Below are 27019 nucleotides of genomic sequence, written 5' to 3' on the forward strand. Positions count from 1 at the left end.
TTTAGACCCTGGGTCTGAATCAAGGGACAGAATAGGTGGTGGGCAAGTATGAATCATGCTGCAGGAATTCTGTGTTTCCTAAAGAAAAGTTGGAATATTGTACCATGGGCTGATGCTTAAATAGGTTTTTCTTAATCCAGCTCTGTCTTATAATTTATATAGTTTGTTACACACTTAGGCATTAAATTCTCACCACATTAATTTTCAATTGTGTGTCTTCTGGGGATATTTTAGTGAAGATTGAGGGACTCTATATTGAGTGCTACCAGCTGGATATTATTTAGTATCAGAAAAATTCAGTCAATTTTTATATTTTCTGTTGTTCCTTTTCAGGTCAGCTTCTAGATCCATGTGGTCATATCAGCCCTGAATCTCCAGTTGTACAACGTGGTTCTAATTTCACTGCAGTTTGTGTGCTAAAGGAAAAATGTATGGATAATTTTCATGTAAATGCTAATTACATTGTCTGGAAAACAAACCATTTTACTGTTCCTAAGGAACAATATACTGTCATAAACAGAACAGCATCCAGTGTCACCTTTACAAATATAGCTTCATTAAATATTCAGCTGACTTGCAACATTCTTACATTTGGACAGATTGAGCAGAATATTTATGGAATCACAGTAATTTCAGGCTGTAAGTTTTGTTTTTGTCTTATTTAAGACTTTGTCGTGACTATTGAACATTGTTAATGGTGTCTGTTGGTCTTTATGAAATGTAATAACCTGTGGATTCAGTGACTTTTGAACATATTTATTTCAAAAAATAAGTTTGGAAGTAGCAACTACATTTGTATTATTAATATACTAGAAACCTAAAGAATAACATGTTTCATCTCTTTCCTGAAAGTCAAGCATTTGTCAGTTTTCTAGAAAAATATTTTGACACGAGACCCCTCAAAAAAGTATTGTTGAATTGAAGTCTGTGAATGTATTCATAGTATCTTCCAGTGTCCCTTAATTGCTAAGAAAATGCACATGTAAAGCATCTACCTGGAGAAGGTGAATAAATACTGGAAAAAGTCCTTAAAGGTCAATATAGACTTATGTGATCCTAAAGTGGGTTATTAAATTTGTGGATCATCCAGACTTCACAATTTCAGCATTTTATTTCTTCTAACAGAGTTTGGGAAAGCAATGAAAAGAGAAATATAAATGAATCATTTTTGCTTCTACTTAATTGCCTCTATCAACATATGTAAAATACACTTAGTGGAGAAATCAGTTGATATTTTTATCTAGTTATAAATGAAGGCTGATTTTATGTAGAAAATTAATGTGAAACAAGCTAATGACAATTATGATAGCAAATCTATACTACTACCTAAAAAGCAGTTTAAAAATTTGAATAGAAGAGAAATTAACTTTTTAGTCACCAGTCTTTCATTATGTCAGTACTTGTTGCTTGGGTTTCTTTTTCTATTTCATATAAATTGTAAATGTCTTGAGTAGTAATTGCATCATATTTGTGGATATGAAGCTTTTTGAAAACTGCTAATTATTCCCTTTTAGTCCCCCCAGAAAAACCTGAAAATTTGAGTTGCATTGTGAATGAGGGAAAGAAAATGATGTGTCAGTGGGATCCTGGAAGGGAAACGTATCTGGAAACAAATTTCACTTTAAAATCTGAATGGTAAGTTATTTTAAGTTAATTGGATGTTGGATTTATTCTTCTTTTGTTGTTTTTTGGTTTATATTATTTATTTATTTATTTATTTTTTTTGCAGCCAGCTGTTATGGGGATGTGAATGTATGTTGGATTTATGAAGTTAGTTATTTTTGCTGGATTTTTTTATTGTCAAGTAATAATTTTAAATGCAAATTTTTAAACATTTTATTTAAATTTTTATTTTAGAACATCTGAAATATATATAAAAGTAGAAAGAATAATATAATAAATCCCCAGGTACCTATCAATCATCTTCAACAATGATCAGCTCATGACCATTATACATACACACCCCACCCCAGATTGTCTTGAAGAAAATCTCAGACATCATGTCACTTCGTCCATAAATATTTCAGTACATATGTCTGAAAGATAAGGACACTTTTAAAAAACATAACCATATACCATTGTTACACATAAATATAATTTAAATGCTTTAATATAATCAAATTTTCAGTTAGTGTTAATTTCCCCAGTTGTCTATATATATATAGATCTGTTTTCTACATTTGTTTGAAACAAGATCCAAATAATCTTCATACATTGCAAATTGATAATGTCTTATAAGTCTGTCTCAAACCATAGGTTCCACGTGGTCCTCTCTTTTTTTCCTTGCAATTTATTTAAGATAACTGTCAATACATTGCTTAACATATTTCCTTATCCCTTTATGTCCTAAAAATTGCTATTAGATTTATAGACTTGATCAGATTCGTGGTTTGTTTTTTATTTCCTGAAAATATTTCATAGGTGTGATGTGTACTTTCATCAGGAACCACCACATAATGTTTGGTTGTTTTTCTTTTTTCTGATATTAAGATTGAGCAGTGGCACCATGTGTTGTCAGCCTTATTCATTCTTTATAAAATTCCACACTAGTTTTTTTCAAACATAAAAAAGTTGAAAGGATTTTATAGTGAACACTCATACATACCCATCACCTAGATTCTACAGTTATCATTTTACAATACTTGCTTTATCACATATCTATTTATCTGTGCATTCTTCTCTCCATCTATCAATCCATGTCTCTTCTTTTTTATGTATTTCAAAGTTAGTTGCAGGCATCAGTATATTTAACATTTAAGTATTTACATCATTGACCAGAGTTCAATAATTGTTTTCAGGTTTGTTTTTATTTTTAGGTAAAATTTATGTATAGTGAAATACACAGATCTTAAGTGGATCATTCAATGAGTTTTTGGCAAGTGCATACATGTAATTCAAACCACTATCAAGACATAGAACATTACTAACACCCCCAGAAAGTTCCCTCACACTCCTTCCCAGTCAATCCCAGCCATCACCCCACCCCATGAGGCAACTACTCCTCTGCTTTTCTTCATCATAGATTACTTTTCCTGTTACAGAACATCATATAAATGGAATTAAACAGTATTTTCTCTTTTGCGAAAGGTTTTTATGACTCAGCAGAATGTTTCTGAGATTAAACCATGTTGCTTCCCATTAGTTTTTCCTCTACAGGTTTGAGCAGTCATCAGTGATCATTATTTGTATATGAGTTACAAAATTGTGTTTTTGGTTTTTTTTCTTAGCTGATATACTTAAAGAAAACTTCCTTTCATCATAAAGTTCAGGTAACAGGGGCAAAATAGGGTTAACATTTTCCCTTTATTACCACTTTTATAATGAGTTCATTCCCTAACATCCTCCAAAGGTAGATAATGAGAGATTTTCTCCTTCATTATGAATTCATATTTGAACATATCTGACATGTTTCAGTCTATTATGGTTATTATCGATGCTTAACTGTCCCGTCTTTCGTCAGAGGGAGTTTCTTTAAATTGGCTCATGCATCCTTTTGACACAACTTTATTAGTCTTTGATAGCTTGCCTGATTTCTGGTATGACATGATTTTCCAGGTCGATCTCAAATATTTCCTCTCCTAGAGCTGGAATCAACCATTTCCCAAGGAGCCCTAGTTCCATTTAGTATGAAATAATATTTAGAGACTAATCTGGTTGCAGGAGGCACTAATTGCTACTGGGATGTCATTGTTTCTAGGTTTTCTTAGTGGAAAGAACTAGGAAATGTTTGTGGTTTGAGATAAAATATGTCATAACAAAAAAGATATGAACTCTTACTGATATTTCCAGTTTAAAATCAGGATTAAAGGTTTTTTCATAATTTTATTCATCTAACATCTACATCTCCTTTCTTCTGCACTGAAAACCCTAGTTCCCAACACCATCAACGTAATTATTTGCTTTGTCCCACAATAAACACAACAGCTGCAGAATAACAATGCTAGTATTAACACCAACAATATGATTACTAAAAATGATTTTAAGATTGTTTTCCTGCATGAAGGATGTGTAGTCAAATCACTGGGGGGTTTTTTTGTCTTTTTTTTTTTAACTGACCGGTAACGGGATCACAACCCTCGGTGTCGCACCCGTACCAGGGACCGGCAACGGAATCGCAACCCTTGGTGTTGCGCCCGCACTGCGCTCAGCCAGTGAGCGGGAACCGGTCTCCACATGGGAGCCGAACCCTCGGTGGGAGCACCGCCGCACTCCCAAGTGGCGCACTCTCCAGCGCACCACCGGGCCGGCCCAAATCACTCTGTTTTTAAGGTTACTTGAAATAGTTCCTTTTTGTGTGGTTGTACCACAAACTCAATACACAAGTTTAGATATTTCATTTTGCTTTTGATTTTTATGAATTTTTCATAATAATTATGCAAAATAATAAATTAATCCAAAAAGTTAAATGTATAAAACAAGGTATATCCAGAGAAGTCTAGTTTCTATCCCTGTCTCCTCTACCTTATTTCCTTTTTCCACCTAGATGTTATCCATTGTTCTCTTGGTTTGGTTTTGGGATTGGCTTATCCTTCTGTTATTAAAGAGTGTTTAATAATTGAGGCATAATTCATACACGTGAGTAAATATAGTAATATTACTTGAAACTTTCTATGGTGATAGAAATAAGAAAGTGGTCGCCTGTGTTTGACTACAAAAGAGGCCAAGGGAATTTTCTGGGGTGATAGAAATTCTTATTCCTAACCTCCTGTCACTTTCTAGCATATTGCACTTAGAGAAAGCATATTGTGCTTATAGAAAGACATTTCTGGTACAGTAACAATTCTGTTTCAGGAGAGGAGAAAAACAGTACTAGGATTACTAAGAAATAGTTTTTGGAGAGGGGTCAGTGGGAATGGAGCATAAAATTCTGAAGTTCAATATTCTTTAGAGTAAAAATTTGTCTTAATATGTAGATCAAACTCAGTTTTAAAGAAATGGAGGTAATTTTTAAGAAATTTTGTTTTTATTGATCTACAATTTATTGCTACAACAATCTGGATCTCATCAAACTCTTTTCATGTAACTTTTTTCACTCTAATTTTTTCATATCTATTTTTAATAACTGATTCTTCCATTTTTGTATTTAGGGCAACAGAGAAGTTTGCTGATTGTAAAACAAAACGTGATACCCCCACTTCATGCACTGTTGATTATTCTCCTGTGTATTTTGTCAACATTGAAGTCTGGGTAGAAGCAGAGAATGCCCTTGGGAATGTTACGTCAGATCATATCAATTTTGATCCTATAGATAAAGGTAGTTGTAAGCCTGAGTTTGAGAGTTTATTAGACCATTAAGTTTATAAATTAAAGTAGTTTTCAGATTTTAATTAATGTAGAAACAAGCATTTAATTATTTTAGTGATTTTTAGAAAGTCATTTTATCAACAATATTAAATATAATTTTTAAAAAGAAAAATATTCATAATCCAGCCTGCTCAGAGCTATTTTCACTTTAAATGTTACCATCTGGCATTTTTTCAATTCTCAAACATTTTACACTATTGTAGTCATAGTGTACATGTTTCATTTTGATTTCTCTTTTTAAATTTTTGATATATAAATATTTAATTATCTTGATATCTGAACCTGAAAAGATTAACAAATGTAATAAACTGACAAGGAAAACTAAGGTTTCTTTAGAAACCTTTCCTTTCTATTATATAGATTAGTATAGCATTGTTTTCAGAGAAATTAGTTCATTTAGTAAGGATAAATAAATATTGTAAAATAAAGTAATATAAAGAGTATGTTTGTTTGTATATGAAGTTGTAAAAATAAAACGTGATAAACATTAGGATTTATTTTATTCTTCAGTGAAGCCCAATCCACCACGTAATTTATCAGTGAGCAACTCAGAGGAACTGTCTAGTATCTTAAAATTGACATGGATCAACCCAAGTATTAAGAATGTTCTAAGACTGAAATATATCATTCAATATAGGACCAACGATGCCTCAACTTGGAGCCAGGTAAACTGAAAGTTATTGATTATTCAAATAGCCTTTCTTGCAGCCTTTTAACCTCAAAGTCTCAAAGATTTTCTGAATGTCTTAAGTCTAGTTATGTGAAACATTTTGCTTGATACCTCTTCTGGGTGTCAAGGGCAAACAGGAGTATATCAAGATAGAAAATATAGCCTTTAAGTGAAATATGGAAGTGATGCAGGATGATAGAAAATAGCACTTTTGATGGAAGGTGAAAGAAACACAAGTAATAAAAAAGCAAATAAGGTAGAGAATCAAAAGTAAAGAGAATATAAGGATAAGGTAGAGCAGGGGTTGGCACACTACAGACTGCAGGCCAAATTCAGCCAACCATCTGTTTTTGTAAATAAAGTTTTATTGGAACACAGCCACATTCATTTGTTTATATATTATCTCTATTTTTGTGCTACCATGGAAAAGTTGAGCAGTTGCAGCAGAAAGTATCTGGCCCACAAGCTTAAAATATTTACTATCTAGCCCTTTATAGAAAGTATGCCAGCCCCCAAGGTAGATGAGATTGGTGGGGAACTTGTAAAACTGAGAAGCAAAAGGATGGTGTACCCAAGGATGATGCTGTTAGCAAAAGAAATACTTGCAGCTTTTTATTTTTTGATTTTTTTTATTATTAGCATATTCATTCTTACAAATCGTGATATTTCCTTATGCCCTTTACCCGGCCCATCACTTCCCAAATCCCCTCCCTCCCTTCCCCTGATCTTTAGTATCTTAGGTTTGTTCTCTCCTTCTGAAAGTTCAACATATTGTTGTGGTCTTTTCTTTACCTTCATTCTTCCCTCCTTTCTTCCCTTCTTCCCACCCTCCCTTCCATCCTCACTTCCTTGCAGCCAGTTATGAGTGAGAATATGTGGTATTTCTGTTTCTTTGTCTGAGGCTATCACGATAGCATTGAACAACCCATACTATTTATGATTCCATTTATCACTGACAGTATGCTTTTGCTTTTGTTGGTCTGGTCTCAATAATGAGCTTATAAGGGAATTGAGCCCATGACCTTACTACCTCTGTCTTCCGTCCTGCTTATCTAAAAGGCTCAGAATACAATCAGGAAAAGCAATAAAACAAAATTGGATTAATCCTTCCTGTTGTACAGAGAGGACACAATACCTCAAATGCTTCAAAATACTGTTTAATATCATAGAATCTTAATTCAGTGGTAGGGAAAAAAACTGATATCTATTTTATATTCAATATCGAAATCTCAGAGTTGTTGAAAGAACCAGAGTTGTTTATATTTAATATCCTCTTTTTTTTCTGAAAGCCAAGTTTATCTGTTTTATACCTGTTGTTTTTCTTCATTGGGCTGGACATCTTCCTTTCACCTGTCCAGATCTTCACTCTACCCTTCTCCACTCTGCTCTTTGTTGTGACATGCTGACTTGTATGGATTTCATCTGTGGGTTCCCATTCTGTCTAGCTTCTTAGTGAGTTTGTTTAATGGCAGGAGAGAGGAGGAATAGAAGAGAAGAGAGATTGGCATGTTTATTTCCCCTGCTTCCCCTCTAGAGCTGTCTCTCAACCTAAGGTCACTGCTACTATCAAGGCAACAGTCTCTTTCCGACCCTCTTCTTTCAGGTTCAGGTAACACTCCTCATCCCTCTGGACCTAGAGGTGGAAATAGCTACAAGCCCCAGAGTACTAACTGCACCATCTAAGGATTCCCTACACTTTGCCCATAGTTCCTTTACTAAGCCCTCCTTTTGTTAATTCTAAGTGGAGTGTGCCATCTAATTCCTGCTGAGATCTTGAGTGTTATAGGCCCTCTGGAAGAAAGAAAGAAAAATAAGGAAAGGAAGAAAAATAGATGTTTCTGTATTTCTCAAACCTAATAACTTTACTGATTTTAAATGCTTTTTAACTTTCATTTATTTCTCTCTAGAGGTTGAGTTTATTGTATTATTATTGTTTTATTAAATTTGTTTCTGGAATCTTCAACAATTTAGAAGACCATATTTATGGATTTTTTTTGTTTGTCGTTTTGCGTTGTTCGCAGATTCCTCCTGAAGATACAGCGTCCACCCGATCATCATTCACTGTCCAGGACCTTAAACCTTTTACAGAATATGTGTTTAGGATTCGCTGTATGAAGGAAGATGGTAAGGGATTCTGGAGTGACTGGAGTGAAGAAGCAAGAGGGATCACATATGAAGACAGTAAGTAAATAAGTATATGAAGAAATAAAGCTAGTGGAATTCTGGCTGTGAATTTTGTCTGGTTTTAATAATGCAGACCTCATTGCTTCTTGTTTTGTGATCATTTTACTCAAACTATAGTATTTCACACTTTCATTTTTAAGGAAATGCATTTTTAAATGTATTTTTAGGAATTATTGATAGTATAAATATATCTGATACTTAATTAAAGAAAGTTACCATGGAATGGTATCTTGGATACCACCAGAAAACCATTAACTTAACTATTGATAAGTCTAGAATATTTTATTCAAGGGGAGTTCAGAAATACTCCTAACTAGAGAATCATATCCTAAATCGTTAAAATCACATTATCTAGCAAAATATACCTTACACCCTCACTATCAAAAAGGTATTATACCCTTTATTCATTTTTTTCCTACCAGCACTTGATAAGCCCCTGAAAAAGGATTGATCCTGAAATTTTGGCTGGTTTATTTTCATTTTCCTTTTTTTTCCCCATAGATAATATAATGCATATAGTATAGAACACAAAAGGGAGGGCGTACAATCTGAAGTAAGATTTCCTCCCAAAGTAGCTAAGATAGCTAATTTCTTGTGTAGACATCAGGAAGTAATCCTATGACTGACATACAGATTTTTCTTTCTGAACATTTTTTCTATCAACAGTCTCATCCTTAAGGTCTCAACGGCAGCAGCTGTGGCTTAAAAACCTTCCCTACCACCTATATTTCTTTACTTCCAGTTCTACTTGACGTTTAGGTCATTATGTGAATTGAGACTATCAAAGGCAGAAAAGTACTCTTCCCCTCTTAAGAGTTTTCACTTTCACCCTCATAAATGGCAGGAAAGAAAGCAATCCTGCTATTGCTGGTTTGGGAGTCCTCAACCAGACTCCTTTATCTTGATCAGGAATTCTTAAACTGGGATTCTTGGGGCCTTCAGAGGTGCGTGCATGTTCGTGAAACACTTCAAAATGTAGGCAAAATATTGTGGTTTGTGCCTGTGTGCATTTTTCTGGGGAGAAGGTAAATAATAATCTTTGTCAAATCAAAGAGATCTCTGGAGCCCAAAAAGTTATGAGCTATTAAACTAGGTATTTCTTCAACTTAGTGAATGAATCCTTTAGGTTCTTTTTACATTAGGAAATATTTCTGGCCCATAAAACTTTCTTTATAATTTCATGTTCTTTATTCTGTTGGGTGCTGTACTGTACTCATGTCTATTATCTATTTGAACCTCCTATACCAACAGCCTTTTCCCTAGCCTTCCTGGTCTGCCTGTCTTCTGTTTTGTCATCTGTAATTGCTTCTTTGTGATCAATATATAACTGCTTAGATATTATTCAAATTCTTTCTTATTGTATTACCATGCTTGTGGTTATAAAAATTTTGAACACAAGTACAGTGTGGCACCCAAACAGAATAAAGGACATGAAACTATAAGAAATAAAATAAGAAATAAATGATGTCTCTTTGGTTATTGCTCATGATACATCTGTACCTTTACAATTTTGAGGTTAAAAAAGAGTTCTAATGTAATCTAAATCATCAAGCTATCACCTTGACTAAAGGAAGATGCAGGCATATCATGGTGGGATAGGATGATGCTGATATAAAGAGGTAGAGAGGGGCCGGCCCGGTGGCGCACTGCTATGGTGCGCCGCTTGGGAAGTGTGGCGGCGCTCCCGCCGAGGGTTCGGATCCCACATACAGACCGGTTCCTGCTCACTGGCTGAGCGAGGTGCGGGGGCAACACCAAGGGCTGCGATCCCGTTGCCGGTCCGGTACGGGGGCGACACTGAGGGTTGCGATCCGTTGCCAGACACGGAAAAAGACAAAAAAAATAAAAAAAAAATAAAATTGTGATGATAAAATCCTTCTCTTAATATTTGCCTTCACTCATTTGAGCTGCTGTAATAATAATAATTTATAAACAATAGAAGTGTAGTTCTCACTATTTTGGAGGCTGGGAAGTCCATGAACAAGGCACTGGAAGGTCTGGTGTCTAGTGAGGGCTGCTCTGCTTCCAAGATGGAAACTTATGGCTGCATCCTCTGCAGGAGATGAACAACACATGGCAGAAGGGATGGAAGGGGTGAACTCACACCCTCAAGCCAGAGAATAATGTGTAGGATTTTTTCTTATTGTAAAAAGCTTTTTATGAAGTTTATGTCTTTTCTTTAGGACCATCCAAAGCACCAAGTTTCTGGTATAAGATAGATCCATCTCATACTCATGGCTATAGATCTGTACAACTCATATGGAAGGTAAAAAAAAAAAATCAATTTTTTTTTTGCCTCTTTTATAAATACATTGTATATGGTATTATGAGTGGAGGTTTTTTAAACACTTAAATTTTTATTCATCTTAATATCAGCAAAGCATTCGAGAACTATTTTTATTAAATACTAACATAAAACTTTATATATACTATATAAATGTCAGGTTCATAAACTGCCTATAATACCTCACAAGTATTTCAACACAGTTCCATGAAAGTATAAGTTCTATAAGAAGACAGACCCTGTTTTGTACTTTATTGAAATTTTCCAGAGTGCCTCATAGAAAATAATTAATAAAAGTTGGCAGTAATCAAAATGCATGCTGATAAATTGATAAGTGCATGAAGATTATACTGAAAAAGATAGAAAATACTCAAGCATAAAATAAATAATTTAGGCCCCCATATCCACACTGCAGAATTGTACATAGAGCTAAAAGCTAACAGAATGATGCTACTTCCCCTCTTTTAGTTGAGGTCATGCTTTTTACAATATGTAAAATTTTTTGCAGTTTAAAGTATGTAAAAAAAAAAATTTTGTCAGTATGTATTAGTTTTATTTTAGTACTGAGTTCAAAATGAGGTTGCCAATCCTTCTAATTAAATATTTAGAGATTTTACATAATGGCAGAATTTGTGAACATGAAGAAAAACTGATTAACTTTATATAAGATTTATGAAATAAATTTTTTTAAACTATTTTATTACAGACATTGCCTCCTTTTGAAGCCAATGGAAAAATCTTGGATTATGAAGTGACTCTCAGAAGATGGAAATCACATTTACAAAATTACACAGTTAATGACACAAAACTAACAGTAAATCTCACAAATGATCGCTATACAGCAACTTTAACAGCAAGAAATCTGGTTGGCAAATCAGATGCATCTGTTCTAACTATCCCTGCCTGTGACTTTCAAGGTTTGTATCTATGAAATGGAGGCTGGCGCATGGATGGAAAAAAGGTGGTTAGGTAGGGATAGGACTCCTGTAAAAAGAGGAGTCTGAGACTATCTCCTCAGTATCAGGGGTGATCGTATTTTTAGAAATCAGTAGCAGGCAGATTTCATCAGAATTGATGAAATACTTCCGTCACTACATGGCTTACTTAAGCCTGCAGAAAACTACTTAATTTATTTAAGCGTTTTCCGATTACTTATCTGGTTCTGAAAATATTATTTCAAGGTTTTGAGAACTTTATATACATATGACTTAAATATATTGTTAATCTGTAGCTTCAAAGAAGAAAAAAGTGCAATTACAAATTTACATACACAAAACATTTGAAGAATTTAGGGAAAGCAAGAATTTAAGTTTAAAAATAACTTACCTGACATGTAAATTATAATAAGGGGCTTTTATACATGGAAATACATATTAATATTATATGCTACAAAAATTAATAAGTCACAGGTTTTGGAAATGACTGTAAAACATTGAAATTTCAAAATTTTTAATGTTCATTTGTTATATCAGAATTCAAACTTTGTTTTAAAGCTACTCACCCTGTAACGGATCTTAAAGCATTCCCCAAAGATAACATGCTTTGGGTAGAATGGACTACTCCAAGTGAATCTGTGAACAAATACATACTTGAGTGGTGTGTGTTATCAGATAAATCACCCTGTATCCCAGACTGGCAACAAGAAGATGGCACCGTGCGTCACACCTATTTAAGAGGTATATCTGGCTAGAAACATTTAAGTTGATATCCTTTTTTTTTTTACTTTTTGGACAGGTTTTTCTCTTGCATATTCTCTAATTTATAGGTGTTTTGGTCCATTGAAAAGACTTCTAGCTTATCACAGTCCCCCTAGATAATAGATGTGTGACTTTCAGCAAGTCACACATTACCTCTGTGACCTATCGTGTCTTTTTATAGACAGAGTGGGGTTAATACTATCTTCTTGTTATACCTCAATATTGTTTTATCATCAAAGGAAGACTTATGAAACTGTAAATTAATGAGAAATATAGGAGAGTCCAACCTTTGCTGATGACTAATTGTATGTTCTCTGTACCTAATTTAATTCCCTTGCCCTTCAAATGAGAAAATAGTTTCCTAAAGCATCTGGATGACTTGTTTAACTTCTTACAGCCATCCAGTACGGGAAGCAGAACTAGAACTCGGGTTTCCGCAGGCTTTCAGCTGAAAGTGCTAACAGAGGACAAAGTAATGATATTAGAAAGCTCCAAAATAGATTGTTATGTGTGCTAAGGTGCTACTTATTAAGTGGCTATAAAAATGACATAACTTGAAAGAAAGAACAAAAACACTCAGTTTGTACATACTTTTTTAATAAGTCTAATCATTAGAAATCAGCTGTGAATAATATGATTAATCAGAGAAAAGCTCTAAGCACAAGGATACCTGCCATAAAGATTTTTAGCTTTATTCATTAAATAGGCTGTTTGGCCCTTGTTGACCCATTATTTAATATTCAATTTTTAATAAGCTTGGTTGTCTAGTTTATCAGCCTTATCAAATTAAAACATGGTAGAACTAGGGAGGAGACAGATTGGACTAGACTATAGAAACTTTTTTTTAAAAAGCATAGTGTAGGCTTTGGAGACATTAAGTTTGAGCATGTAGCCCCATATATAGCTCAGTAGCCCTGAAAGCATAACTATTACAGCAGAATATAAAAATTGTTCATTTCTTGATAATATTGAATCATCAAGAAAAGGTAAAATTACTCTTTAAGAAGGGAAAGGAGAATATAACTTCATGAATAATAGTTAAAATGTAAATTCTTATTGAAGGTATAACTTCAGTATAACAAACACCTTGTTTTCTGATATGTACAAATAATATGCTATATCAAAAGAAAAATTTTACTTTTGCTTACTAAAAGAATGGATTACTTTGATAATTTAGAGGGATTATAAATAAAGGAAGTATTTAAGATAATTTTTTCTTTTAAAATTGTGGGAAAAAGAACACTAATTTTTTTTTCCAACTCATCCAACAAACCAGGGCCATTAATTAGTGCTTTTCCCAAGGTCTTACTAGTGGTATCTTGCTCAGTAGGCTGTTCTAAGAGAATTAGGTAAGAAATGCAAAAATTGTCAAACTCTAAGTAAGACCCAATGCAATTTGAGATCAGTGTTTTATAAATCCTGAATATAAATGTCATTACTTTTATTAACAATATAAATATTTTTTATCCACTATATTGGCAGTACGTACTTTTACAAACAGTTTTACTCTATTAAGCTTGAATCCAATACTCAAAAGGCAATGCTTGCTTAGAAAAGTGCAATTTTGAAAGAAAGAAAAGTTAAGTGGTTATGAAATTATAACGTAAAAATAAATAATGAACTAATTCAACTTTCTTATTTTGGGAAAAATATTAATCTGCTATTCTTACTTTAGGGAACCTAGCAGAGAGCAAATGCTATTTGATAACAGTTATTCCAGTATATGCTAATGGACCAGGAAGCCCAGAATCTGTAAAGGCATACCTTAAACAAGCTCGTAAGTCCAAACTCACTTTCTTTGAAAATGTTGAGTTTTGTATTAACAAAGACATTTGATCATTTTAAATAAGGATATGTCTCATTATGTTCAAATAATTTTATAAGAAATTTTACTAAATTCTAATGATTTTCCATTAGCAAATACATTTATTATGTTTCAGCACCTTCCAAAGGACCTACTGTTCGGACAAAAAAAGTGGGGAAAAATGAAGCTGTCTTAGAGTGGGACCAACTTCCTGTTGATGTTCAGAATGGATTTATCAGAAATTATACTATATTTTATAGAACCATCATTGGAAATGAAACTGGTAATAAAAGTATATTAGTTATTAAGAATTAGATTTTTTTTCTTAAGCTTTTGAATGTTAATTTAAGTCTCAGCTTCTTATGTTATACATCTTATTATAATATATTATCCTCAGAAGACACCTGAGAATATGTCTTATGATTGCTTTCATGGCTCTATCAAAAAAATATTGTGGTGTGCTTACTGAAGAATATTATGTCAGAGTTATGAAAGTTGTTTTCTGCCAAAAATATTTTAATTCTTTTTTAATACCTTCACAATGTCAAATATAGACTACATAACTCAAAAACATTGAGTAGCTGAATAAAGCACTGTTTTATTATGTCTTCCAGCTGTGAATGTGGATTCTTCCCACACAGAGTATACGCTGTCCTCTTTGACTAGTGACACATTGTATATGGTACGAATGGTAGCATACACAGATGAAGGTGGAAAGGATGGTCCGGAATTCACTTTCACTACACCAAAGTTTGGTAAGAAATAATGAAGTTTACTCTCCTTTTTTCATTTTCTTTTTAAAATTTAATCACACTAGAAATGGACTTAGTTTATGGGCTAAAATTTTGTTAAAAGTGCATCTTTGGATCCATAGAAATGGAGTGTTTATAAATTATTGTTTTTATATCGTTTATCTGATTTTGGTTGTTTCTTTAAAGTATAGAAAATATTATTCCTCATCTTTTTAATGTTTTATTAACTGTTTCTGACTGACTTCACCTATATCTAAATCCCAAAAGAACTTGAATATCTTTCTATATGGGTTAATTTGTTCACTGGCTTGAGTGTGGTATGTTTCCTTCTCTACTCTTGTTCCTTCAATTATAGACAGATTATTTGAAAGACTAGTCTACCCTTTCAATCACCACCTCCATACCTCTAGCTCAGTCTTTTTAACCTACTGAAATCAGGCTTCCAACCCCACCACTCCACTGAAACCTCTCTGCTCTTACTCATAGAAGACCTCTCAGCCATCGTATCCAGTGCATGCTTTTTAGTCTTCCTCTTTTTTCTGCTTTCTTCAGCATTTGATTCTTGGCCTTTCCATTCTTGAAACACCTTCCTGCTTGGTTTTCTTTTTCTTTTTTTTTTTGTCCTTTTTGAGACCAGCCGCACCGCGCTCAGCCAGTGAGCACTGGGAGCGCACCGGTCATCCCTATATAGGATCCGAACCCACCGCGGGAGCGCTGCTGCGCTCCCAGCGCCGCACTCTCCTGAGTGCGCCACGGGCTCGGCCCCCCTGCTTGGTTTTCTTTTTCTTTTTTTTTTTGTCCTTTTTGAGCCCAGCCGCACCGCGCTCAGCCAGTGAGCACTGGGAGCGCACCGGTCATCCCTATATAGGATCCGAACCCACCGCGGGAGCGCTGCTGCGCTCCCAGCGCCGCACTCTCCTGAGTGCGCCACGGGCTCGGCCCCCCTGCTTGGTTTTCTACCTGTACTTTTCTTTGCCTTTCTACTAGTACTCGCCTGAGTCCCTTCCCTCTCTGGTATTCCTTGTTCTCCTTTTCTGTTCTACATTTAAATGTTTTGTGTTCCCCAGAACTCTGTTCTTGGCCCTGTTTTCTTACCTGCCTATTCAAACTCCCATGTCCATGACTTCAGCCATCCTCTTCCCTTCCCAAATAGATTTCTTTCTTTGTTCCATATCACAACCACCCAACTCTTTGCCAAAGCCAGAAATTTAAATGTGATTGCAATAAATTTCTTCGTATCTTTTTCCCTTATATAAACAAAGTATCAAGCTGCACTGATTACGCCTAATTGCTGCTTGTGCCCACTCTTTTAAAATCGTCTCTTTTTTTGATTGTAAGCTTCTCATCATTCTCTCCACCTTTTTCTGTCTTTTCCCAGTGCATTGCCCTAGTTTAGGGCTAACTTTTCCCTTGTTTTGGCTGTTCCTATAACTTCCTTAAAGCCCACTTAAACTGCATTCTTTCTTGTTACCACCACATTTTGAATCATTATAGAAACTACCCTATTTTACTGTAATTGTATTTGTAACCCCCACCCCAAGTGTCAACACAGTGAATGATAAATAGTAAGCTCAGTTCTCGTTGGTTGAGTGATTGCTGAATGAGAGAATAAATGGATGAGGACTACATGAAATAGATAATAAAAAATCTTCAGCTTTGCTGTTAGGACCAATAATGAGTCTCCTTTTTGGGATAAGGTTTGTCCCATGTGGTGACATGTAAGAAGAATTAGATGTATGACAAATGATACTTGAAATAAAACTTTATACCATGATTTTTAGAAAAATAAAAATAAAATTTTTAAATATTTTTTCTAATTACGAAAGCAATGTTCATTATAGAGAATTTAGACTGATACAGTAAAATACAAAGAGGAAGAAAAATCAGTCCCAATCCCTTACCCCAAAATAATTTAACATATTTATATATCCTTCCAGTCTTCTCTTCTGTATACTATATACGTTTTTTTTTTCTTTTAGATGCTTCATAACCTGCTTCTTTCCAATTGTATATCTGTTGTCTCAGGGATCTATTATGGCTTCTTCACATGGCATGGGTCTTGCCACCAAGAACCTTAAATTATTATCTCAGTTGAAGAAATATGGCATAAGTAAACAAAACAAATAGAGAGCCAATTGGGTTATGTAAAGAGTAAGTAAAGTAGGAATTAAAAAATATCAGTAGAGGAAGTTTTACCTTCAAAGAAGGTTTCGTAGAGGAGATCTTGAAGTCAGGATGTGGACAAATGAGAAGAAGAAGGCATCACAGAGAGCGGCGCAAGCAAAGGCCCAAGGCACGAAAACATAAACACAGAAGTTTAGCAGCAATAAAGGAAGGGTTCTGCCTAAGTTAGACTCGGTATTATATATACGAGATCCTTAATATTCAAGAGTTAATATTTGCCAACCCATGGTTTATTAATCTGATGTCTTGATTTCTACTGGGCTTCATAGGATGTAGAGTTACTGACAAAGGGATATTTGTGGTGGAAAGATAAAACTAAGTGAATAGTAGTAAATGACTGTGATGTTACTTTTAGACATTTTTTCCTGTAAAAGACTAATTAAAGGGGAACTGGACTAACCAAAAGCAACCCCTAAATCATTTAAAAATATCTCCAACATTAATTATTCCAGTTAGTAAGTCATTTGATTACTAAGTCTTCTTTTAAATGCAGATGGGGATTTGTGTGGCATTTAGGAATCTTAGGCTCGTGTGCTTTTTAGATGATTTATTACTACTTGTACCACTCCTTGTGTAAGTCTTCTTTTAAATGCAGATGGGGATTTGTGTGGCCTTTAGGAATCTTAGGCTCGTGTGCTTTTTAGATGATTTATTACTACTTGTACCACTCCTTGTGTTTATTGAGTATCTCTTAAAATTCTTAGCCCTATATCAGATGTATCTTCTTTTTGAAAATGGTAAATACTTATTAAAAATTTTGTCTGAAAGTTACATTTTTATTCCTCATTAAATTTGTTGTTCGATTAAGATTGTTTTATAGCTTTTCCAATTCTCCTTAGTATTCATATTTGTTCTGATACAATTTCTGTGATGCAGTGGTGTTAGAACTCAAAGATAAACTTTTGCTAAGATTCTGCTGAGTGCAGATCATAGATGTAATAAATGGTTAAGTTTGAAAGCTCTAACTTACCATGTAGATTATCCAGTAAACTGAAGTAATCATTTTGTTCCCTCAACCAACGTATATTTTATGTTTAGTACATGGCCAGGTTTCTGTGTAGAAATGGCTAAGATATGCTTTACCAAGGAGAGTGAGTTCAGGGGAAAAAACACCTTTAGGTTTGAAAAGACAAAAAAAAATTAGGACCATATTTCATCTTTTCAGCAGTAATCTGGTTGGGAATTGTATATGTGTCAACTGTTATTTCCCATTACATCTCCTTTTTTTTTTTTTTTTTTTTTTTGTTTAGCTCAAGGAGAAATTGAAGCCATAGTCGTGCCTGTTTGCTTAGCATTCTTATTGACAACTCTTCTGGGAGTATTATTCTGCTTTAATAAGCGAGACCTGTGAGTACTCATATTTTTGCATTTTTCCCTACCTTTACTGAGCTATAATTTACAACAAAATTCATTCATTTTAGGTGTACATTTTTAATTTTTGTAATTGTATACAGGTGTACTTATATTAACTACTACCATAATCAAAATATAGAACATTTCTATCACCCTAAAAGGTTTCTTCATTCTGTCACCATTCTCTTTCAACCCTTGACCCCAGGCAATCACTGATCTGCTTTCTGTAACGTTTTGCCTTTTCTAGAATTTCACATAAATGGAATCAACAGCTTGTAGTCTTTTGTGTTTGATGTCTTTCACTTAGCATAATATTTTTGAGATTCATTCATGTTGTTGTATATACTAGTATTTTTCTCCTTTTTATTGCTAAATAGTGTTTTATAGTTATGGATATATTTATTCATTCATCTGTTATGGAAGTTTAGGTTGTTTTAATTTGGGGCTATTACGAATTATGTTGCTGTGAATAATCACATATAAAACTTTGCGTAGACATTTGTTTCCATTTATCCTGAATAAGTAACTAGGACTGGGGAGTGCTGGGTCGTGTGGTAAGTGTATGTTTAACATAAGACACTGCCAAGCTTTTTCAAAGTGGCTACACCATCTTGCATTTCCTCCAGCACTGTTCCATATTATCACCAACACTCGGCACTGTTAGAGTTTTTCATTTTAGTGATTCTAGTGGGTGTGCAGTACTATCTCATTGTGGTATTTATTTCCATTTCCCTGATGATTAGTAATGGAACTTTTCATGTGTCAACTTACATATCTTCTTTTGTGGTGTGCCTATTGAAATCTTTGCTCATTTTCAAATTTGGTTGTTTTGTTAGCTGAAAGGGTTTTTCATATGTTATGTTTACAAAATTTTTGTCAAATATATGTTTTGAAAATTTTTGTCCCAGTCTGTGCTTTTAACTTTTTTCTTAACTGTGACTTTAGAAAAGCAAAAGTTTTTAGTCTGGGTGAAGTACATTGTATGAGTTATTTTTTCTTATGGTTCTTGCAGTTTGTGTCCTGTTTGAGAAATATCTGCCTACTCCAGTGTTACAAATATTTTTTCCTATATTTTCTTGTAGAGGTTCAATCATTTTGGCTTTTATGTCTGTGATCCACTTTGAGTTAATTTTTGTGCATAGTGTGAGGTCGGGGTCAAGTTTCATTCTCCACCCTGACCCCCCACCCCCGATATCTAGTTCCAGCATGATTTGTTTTGAAAGGGCTATCTTTTTCCCATTGAATTGCCTTGGTATCTTTGCCAAAAATCAATTGCCCATATAAGTCTATACCTATTTCTGGACTCTTCAGTTCTGTTTCATTAATCTTTGTGTCTGTTCTTATGCCAGTACCACACTGTCTTGATTAGTATAGCTCTATAGTAAGTTTTGAAGATAGGTAGAATTCCTCCAACATATTCTTTTCTCAAAATGATTTTGGCTAGGTTTTTTGCCTTTTCATATAAATCTTAATATCAGCTTGTCAAATTTTTTTTGAAAACTCGTATAATTTTGATTGGGATTTTATTGAATTTAGAGATAATTTGGGGAGAACTGCAATCTTAACGCTATTGAGTCTCAATCTGTGAACCTGGCTTATCTCTTTACTTATCTCTTTACTTGCCTTGATTTTGTTTGATTTCCTTCTTCAGTTTTCAGTGGACAGGCCTTGCACATCATGTGTTACAATCTGTGAACCTGGCTTATCTCTTTACTTATCTCTTTACTTGATTTTGTTTGATTTCCTTCTTCAGTTTTCAGTGGACAGGCCTTGCACATCATGTGTTAAATTTATTCCTAAGTATTTTTTAAAGTTAGTATGAAAGGAATTTTTTAAAAATCTTATTTTCTATTGTTATTGTTAGTATTTAGAAATACAGTTGATTTTTTAATATATTGATCTTGTAAACTGAGACCTTGATAAATTCATTTATTAGTAGCTTTTTGGATTCCTTAAGATTTTCTACATATACAGTTATGCTGCCTGCAAGTAATTATAGTTGTTCCAATCACTATGCTTTTAGTTTTTGGGGGGTTTTTTGGTCTTAATGCACTGGCTAAGCCTTCAGTACAATATTGACTATAAGTGGTAAGAGCTGACATCTTTGCCTTGTTCCTTATTTTAGTAGAAAAAGTATTTTAGTCTTTCACCATTACATGTGATATTACCTGTAGGTTGAGGAAGTTATATTTTTATTTGGCTGACAGTTTTTATTATGAATGGGTGTTAAATTTTGTCAAATGTTTTTGCTGAATCTAATGAGATGATCATATGGTTTTTATCCTTCCTTCCATGAATATGGTGAATTTTATTGATTTTCATATATTAAATCATCCTTGCATTCCTTGGATTTTGCTGCATTCAGTTTGTTAAATATTTTTACATTTATCTTTATGACTGATGTTGGTCTGTCCTTTTTTATGTGTGATGTCTTTGTCTGGTTTTAGAATCAGGGTAATACTGGCTTCATAAAATGAATGGGAACATGTTACCACCTCTATTTTCCAGAAGAGTTTATGTAGTATTGGTATTATTTCCTTTTTCAATGTTTGATAAAGTTCACAAATAAAGCCATCTGGGCTTGGAATTTTCTGGGAAGGTTTTTAAACAAAAATTCAATTTCTTTATAAATATAGCAAAGCTTTCTTTTTCTTCAGTCTGTTTTGGTAATTTGGTAATCCTTTCAAGGAGTGTGTCCATTGGTTGATCAATTTGTATAGGTTGTCAGCTTAACTGCTTTTACATTGTATCCAGATTTTATAGGTGTTTCCTGCAATAGAGTCAGTCTGGTAGGATCTCACTCTGTCTTACCAGAATCATCATTCTCATATCTGTTTTTAACTTTAATTTTTATATTTGAACTTATTCTCAAGATGACTCACTGTATACTTATGAACTCTAACTTTGAGCTAGGAACTATATTAAGGTAAATATACTTAAGTAGGTTTTTGATGATATGGATTATCCTGAATGAATTGGGTATTTTAAATATTGTTAGCCTTTTATTGTTTTAAGAAAAAAATCAAGTTTATGATATTTTATTAGATATCAATGTGAACATATGTTTTTATTTAGATTTTTTTAAAATTGGAAATTGGACATTTTTTTGCTTTTGTTGGGAGGGGGTGCACCACAACATGCTGTGGCATGGATAAAATTTTTAAGTGGATTTGCAGAATTTGATTTGAATCTGGGAGATTTTTTTTAAGTTGAATACTGATTATTAGCTTTAGCCTTATTAACAAGTTTTCATTATAAGTCCATTAAGATCCATATGCGTTTTCTTTTTTTTTTTTTTTTTCCTTTTCTGTCTTTTTTCGTGTCCGACAACGGACCGCAACCCTCAGTGTCACGCCCGTACCGGACCGGGACCGGCAACGGGATCGCAACCCTCGGTGCTGCGCCCGCCCCTCGCTCAGCCAGTGAGCAGGAACCGGTCTGTATGTGGGATCCGAGCCCTCGGCGGGAGCGCTGCCGCGCTCCCAAGCAGCGCACTGTAGCAGTGCGCCACCGGGCCAGCCCAAGATCCATATGCGTTTTCAACAGTATTTTTCTGTTTGTTACAAGAAAAATAATTTTTTTTGCTTGGCTTTGGGGTAAAGTAGGTATTTTTTGTTCATTTAGTTAATTGGTTTGGTTCTTAAGATTCTTAGATGAATGTCTCTAGAAATAGGGACTATTTATTGTCTATTGTGTGTGATTCTACACATGCTATGTTTCTTTTTTGTTCAGAATTAAAAAACACATCTGGCCTAATGTTCCAGATCCTTCAAAGAGTCATATTGCCCAGTGGTCACCTCATACACCTCCAAGGGTAAGATAAAATGCTTCTGAGTTGTTTATAATACACAGACATATTAGGATACATCTGTAGAATTCAACCAAAAGATATTCAAGCTGAATCAGGAAGTAAATAAAAATAAAATAGTATATAAATGAAAATTTTAATCAAAATTTAAAATAATACCTACACATTCTAGGGGTTTGTCATCATTACAATATATTTGTTCTGACATTTCTATTCTATTCAGTAAACATTACAAGTATTTTATTGAACTTGCAAACTGAAGACTTAAAGTGCTAAAACTGCTAGGTGATGGTAATACTGTACTAAGGCAAGCATTTTAGATTGAATATAAAATCAAATTTAATAGTCTACCATCTTAACACTGAAGAAATGATTACGGGGAACCTATACTCAACTCTTTCAGCTTAAAATATACCCCAAAGGGGATATAATTATATTATCCTCCAAAAATCCTTGAATTTTATATGAATAGATTAAAATGTGTTGTATTTTTATATTCTACAAAACCTCAGTCATTCAAGTTTGATTTTTCTTAATGTTTCCTAGTTTTTCTATCCAGTTAATTCTAGGCTGCCTAGTCTGGGCATGATATATTAAATACTATTTGTAGACCATTAGCTTATCAAAATGTAACATCAACAATATTGATTTGAAAGGTCTAAGGAAATATATAGCCTGATTCAGATTCTTAGACTTATTTTACAATGTCTGTGATTTGAGTGGTTGACGGTAATTTAGTGACATAATATAGGTTATTTCTGTACCACTGAAAGTTACTGAGAAGTTTTAGAGGTACATTAGCTCTGTGACTTTAATATTTGCCATATGTATCTCTGAGATTTTCTAAATGAACATATGCCATAGGTAATAATCCATTTTCTCTCTTTCTTAGCACAATTTCAATCCAAAAGACCAAATGTACTCAGATGGCAATTTCACTGATGTAAGTGTTGTGGAAATAGAAGCAAATGACAAAAAGCCTTTTCCAGAAGATCTGAAATCATTGGATCTATTCAAGAAAGAAAAAATTAGTACTGAAGGACACAGCAGTGGTATTGGGGGATCTTCATGCATGTCATCTTCTAGACCCAGCATTTCTAGCAGTGATGAAACTGAATCTGCACAAAACACTTCAAGCACTGTCCAGTATTCTACTGTGGTACATAGTGGCTACAGACACCAGGTTCCATCAGTTCAAGTCTTCTCAAGATCTGAGTCCACTCAGCCTTTGTTAGATTCAGAGGAGCGGCCAGAAGACCTACAATTAGTAGATAATGTAGACGGCAGTGATGGCATTTTGCCCAGGCAACAGTATTTCAAACAGAACTGCAGTCAACATGAAACCAGTCCAGATATTTCACATTTTGAAAGGTCAAAGCAAGTTTCATCAGTCAGTGAGGAAGATTTTGTTAGACTTAAAGAGCAGCAGATTTCAGATCATATTTCACAGTCCTGTGGATCTGGGCAAATGAAAATGTTTCAGGAAGTTTCTGCAGCAGATGCTTTTAGTTCAGGTATTGAGGGACAAGTTGATAGATTCGAAACAATTGGGATGGATGCTGCAGTTGATGAAGGAATGCCTAAAAGTTACTTACCACAGACTGTAAGACAAGGTGGCTACATGCCTCAGTGAAAGACTGGTTCCTGTTACAACTTCAGCAGTACCTGTAAAATAAAGCTTAAAATATTTCATCTGTGAATTCAGATAAAAAATTATCTTCACTCCCTGAAGATGATCATTTGCCCTTAAGGACAAAAATGTACTGAACTTCACATGGGCTATTTCCATTCCAGTATATCTGGGATTCTACTTTGAGCACTACATAAACTGACTTTATCCTCTGAATAGCTGAATGAGTTTGTGCTGTTTCAGGATGTTTGCACTGAAGAAAAACAAAGCTTGTCTGAAATTTATAAAGTAAAACTTCATTTTGCTACACAGAAAACAGAGGGTATTTAAATAATAAGCAGTGATATACTTATTGAGCACAGCTATACTGATTTGATGAGAATAGTCATCAAATAAAGTGGCTTAGGGACAGTTAATATAGAGGATCAACTCTAGCTGACAACATAGTTTAAAAAGAGTCTATAGGGCTGTATGAGACCAGCTTTTGTAGTCTGACAAAAAAGTAGGGGGGCTCGTTTATAGTTAATATGAACATATAAAGTGTTAGTTCCTTTGCATTGGTAATGATGCTGCCAGTTGTTGCTGGAGAAAAGGAATTCCAGAGCTATAATGTGGCAGATTTAAAATATCCATCTTTTTAAAATTACATAGTCAATAATCTCACTAGATTTTTTAAAATTTGCTTTTTATCGACAGCCTCTTTGATGATCTATTTCACAAATTCAGTGGAGTAGCCTGGTAAGAGCTAGGAATGAACACAACAAACTATCAAGCATTTTAAAAATTGTTTGCCACTTATAAAGACTTAGATTAACATTTTTCTATACCTATACATATATACATATATCATTGATCTTGTTAAGATTTCAGAGAATTTGGTTGATAAAGCACTTTATACGTCTTCAGCTTAAAATGTGTTTAATTCAGTATACTTGTTTTTTATTTTTAAGTGGGCCAAGACTTAAAATTTTCTTTTTTTCTGGTAGGTGTTTGAAGCAAACTGAGTTAGAGGATTTGGGCAGTATACACCAAAACAAACAAAACAGAACCCAAAGATGTACACATTGATCTTAGTATAATTAGCAAATACCCTTATTGTAGAGACACTTAATAAAAAGACGGTATTTTAATATCTGCCATTTCTGAGATAAGGTGGAACTTAGTTTTACTTTGTGATTTAGAAATATTTTGAACAGAACTGGAAAAAAGATGTTTTTCAGTGGAGAAGTGAGCCACACCTCTGAAGTTTAGCACTAAAGCCTCTAACGCATTTATGTTGTCCCTAACCACCACATGTGACATGGAGGCAGGAGCTAAAGATAAGGGCTAAGTAAGAAGAAATTGTCATGCATCATTAGTGGTTGACTACTGCTATCAAGTGAGTTTAGAGGAAGTAGATTTGGTTTTCTTTCATATTTAAGTTACTCACAGAAACCAGGCAAATTTAAACTAGTTTGTAGAGGCTATTGAAGAATAAAAGGCTAAGAAAAATGGTATACATTCACAGTTGAAATGTAATTCTACTTTTTACTTTCTCAGAATATTTTTCACATTAGACTTCCTGTTACATTTTATCCTTCATATTCTTGCATTTATATAAGGACTAATATTTTTCCAACTTCTTTTACATATATGATCTTTGGGATACAGTTAAATAGGTGGTTTATTCTGAGAAATCCAGTTTTCTACTTTAAGCAAAAGTAGATTGGTAGAGTGACAGAATTAGAAGTAGATGAAGAAAGTTAGGCACAAAGGTCAAGTAGGGACAGAGACCCACATTCACACTATAAGATCGTGGCATCACCACCATTTAAGTTGGTCAGTAAAGGCGGGGCCAGATCAGGACTGGATTTGTCTTGCTATATACCAGCTTACTTCAAAAAATTTATGGAAAAATAGAACTAAAAGATAATACAAATCTTTCCATGAACTTTTTGAAGGCCCTCCTATATCTGTCAGAAAATTGATATCTATTACATTTTTCAATTCCTCAAAATAAGTAGTCATGCTATTGTAATTGTGTTTAGCTGTAACCTTCCTCATAACAAATTACAGTGTTGTGAAAGAAACTTTGTAGTGTGAAGTTTGTCCATTTGGGGAGGCAGTTATAAAATGTGAACTCATGGTCGAAGGGGATGAGAATGAAGGGTCATTGCAGACAGGACCTCGCATACACAAATTTGCATGTTGAAACCTTTATAGAAAGAACGTGGTACAGTGAGTGAATGCCTCTAGCCACAAGAGCACTTGAGACAAATTTAATGGATATATGGTTACTGTGCAAAACTTCATTCAGGAAATGAAGATATATTTGAGCACTAATATGTAATGTACGTTTTTGCCCTAAAGAGAAAAGCAATCATAAAACTTTTTCTTAAATACAAGATTACTTTCCTAGAGCATGTCTTAGAATAACTATGTTTTGTGCATGTAAGTTGTATTTTAGGTAGGTAGAGAAACAAATCTGGTTTGTTTATGTAAAAACTGAATTCTCCCCCCAGCAGCAAAAACTAGTCTAATAAAGTTAGTGGATTTATTACTTTTTAAATATTTAGTGTCTAAAAGTGTTTAAAGTAATGCTACTACATCAGAAAACAGCCTCTTTGTGGACAAAACTAATTCACGGCTTCTAATGCAATCGTACTCTTTAGGATTAAAAAAAGATTCAACGTATATTATGTGTTGCCCTTGTAATTTGACTATCAGTTACTGGTGTATTTGGTATCCTGCCCTCATCTCTCATAAACGGATAATGCAGAATAACTGTTAGAAAACTGTGAAACTTCAGACTTTCCAATAAAATCTAAAATTGTAATCTTTTTTAGCATGAATCAATCAGCATTCAGAAACACACCCAATATTTGAGTAGAAGCAGGGAGAAAAAAGCAAAATTGTTTATATTCTGTGTTCATGTCAGTTCATTACCTAGTTTGATTTCAACCTTATTCCTTGATAAGGGATTTTACCACATGAAGTCATTAATCTCTTATAAGTCTTCCTAGCTCTTATTATGAAGTTAAAGGTTAATGAAGTTGAAATATATCTACAAAACATTTATTTATTAAAGCTTATATTTAAAGTGAAACATCTAAAGTGGTTTTAGAAATAGAAATCAGACACAAGTAATTTTTAAAGATGTCTTTTTTCTACCCACACAGTTAACTAGTTAAAACTATTACATAAATGTAGAAATAGAGTAATCATATAGAATTCCCAAAAGTAGTCCTGTGTACTGGCATATATTGACCGAGTGAATCAAGCAGGAAATATCTTCCTCCATTCTGCTATATTCCACATTATTCTCCTGTTTGATTTTGCTGAGTTGGTATTAAGAGCAAATTTCTAAATC

The 27019-nt window shown here is 33.9% G+C and overlaps 1 protein-coding gene across 2 annotated transcripts in view; it reads left to right on the forward strand.

Moving 5' to 3' along the window:
- The window catches only part of IL6ST (interleukin 6 signal transducer), a 47917-nt gene extending 21432 nt beyond the window's left edge, over positions 1 to 26485 (forward strand). For both annotated transcript variants that reach the window (XM_008570039.1, XM_008570038.1), the window contains 14 exons: positions 334 to 639; positions 1515 to 1635; positions 5088 to 5254; positions 5815 to 5969; positions 7996 to 8155; positions 10342 to 10424; positions 11149 to 11359; positions 11936 to 12118; positions 13815 to 13916; positions 14080 to 14226; positions 14558 to 14698; positions 18130 to 18226; positions 21965 to 22046; positions 22933 to 26485. In XM_008570039.1, the coding sequence (XP_008568261.1) occupies positions 432 to 639; positions 1515 to 1635; positions 5088 to 5254; positions 5815 to 5969; positions 7996 to 8155; positions 10342 to 10424; positions 11149 to 11359; positions 11936 to 12118; positions 13815 to 13916; positions 14080 to 14226; positions 14558 to 14698; positions 18130 to 18226; positions 21965 to 22046; positions 22933 to 23673 (2598 nt within the window). In that variant the 5' untranslated portion in view covers positions 334 to 431 and the 3' untranslated portion in view covers positions 23674 to 26485. The remainder of the gene's footprint in view (positions 1 to 333; positions 640 to 1514; positions 1636 to 5087; positions 5255 to 5814; positions 5970 to 7995; positions 8156 to 10341; positions 10425 to 11148; positions 11360 to 11935; positions 12119 to 13814; positions 13917 to 14079; positions 14227 to 14557; positions 14699 to 18129; positions 18227 to 21964; positions 22047 to 22932) is intronic.
- Positions 26486 to 27019: the final 534 nt, after the last annotated feature.

Source organism: Galeopterus variegatus, unplaced genomic scaffold (assembly GCF_000696425.1).
Source record: "Galeopterus variegatus unplaced genomic scaffold, G_variegatus-3.0.2 Scaffold562, whole genome shotgun sequence".
Lineage (NCBI taxonomy): Eukaryota > Metazoa > Chordata > Mammalia > Dermoptera > Cynocephalidae > Galeopterus > Galeopterus variegatus.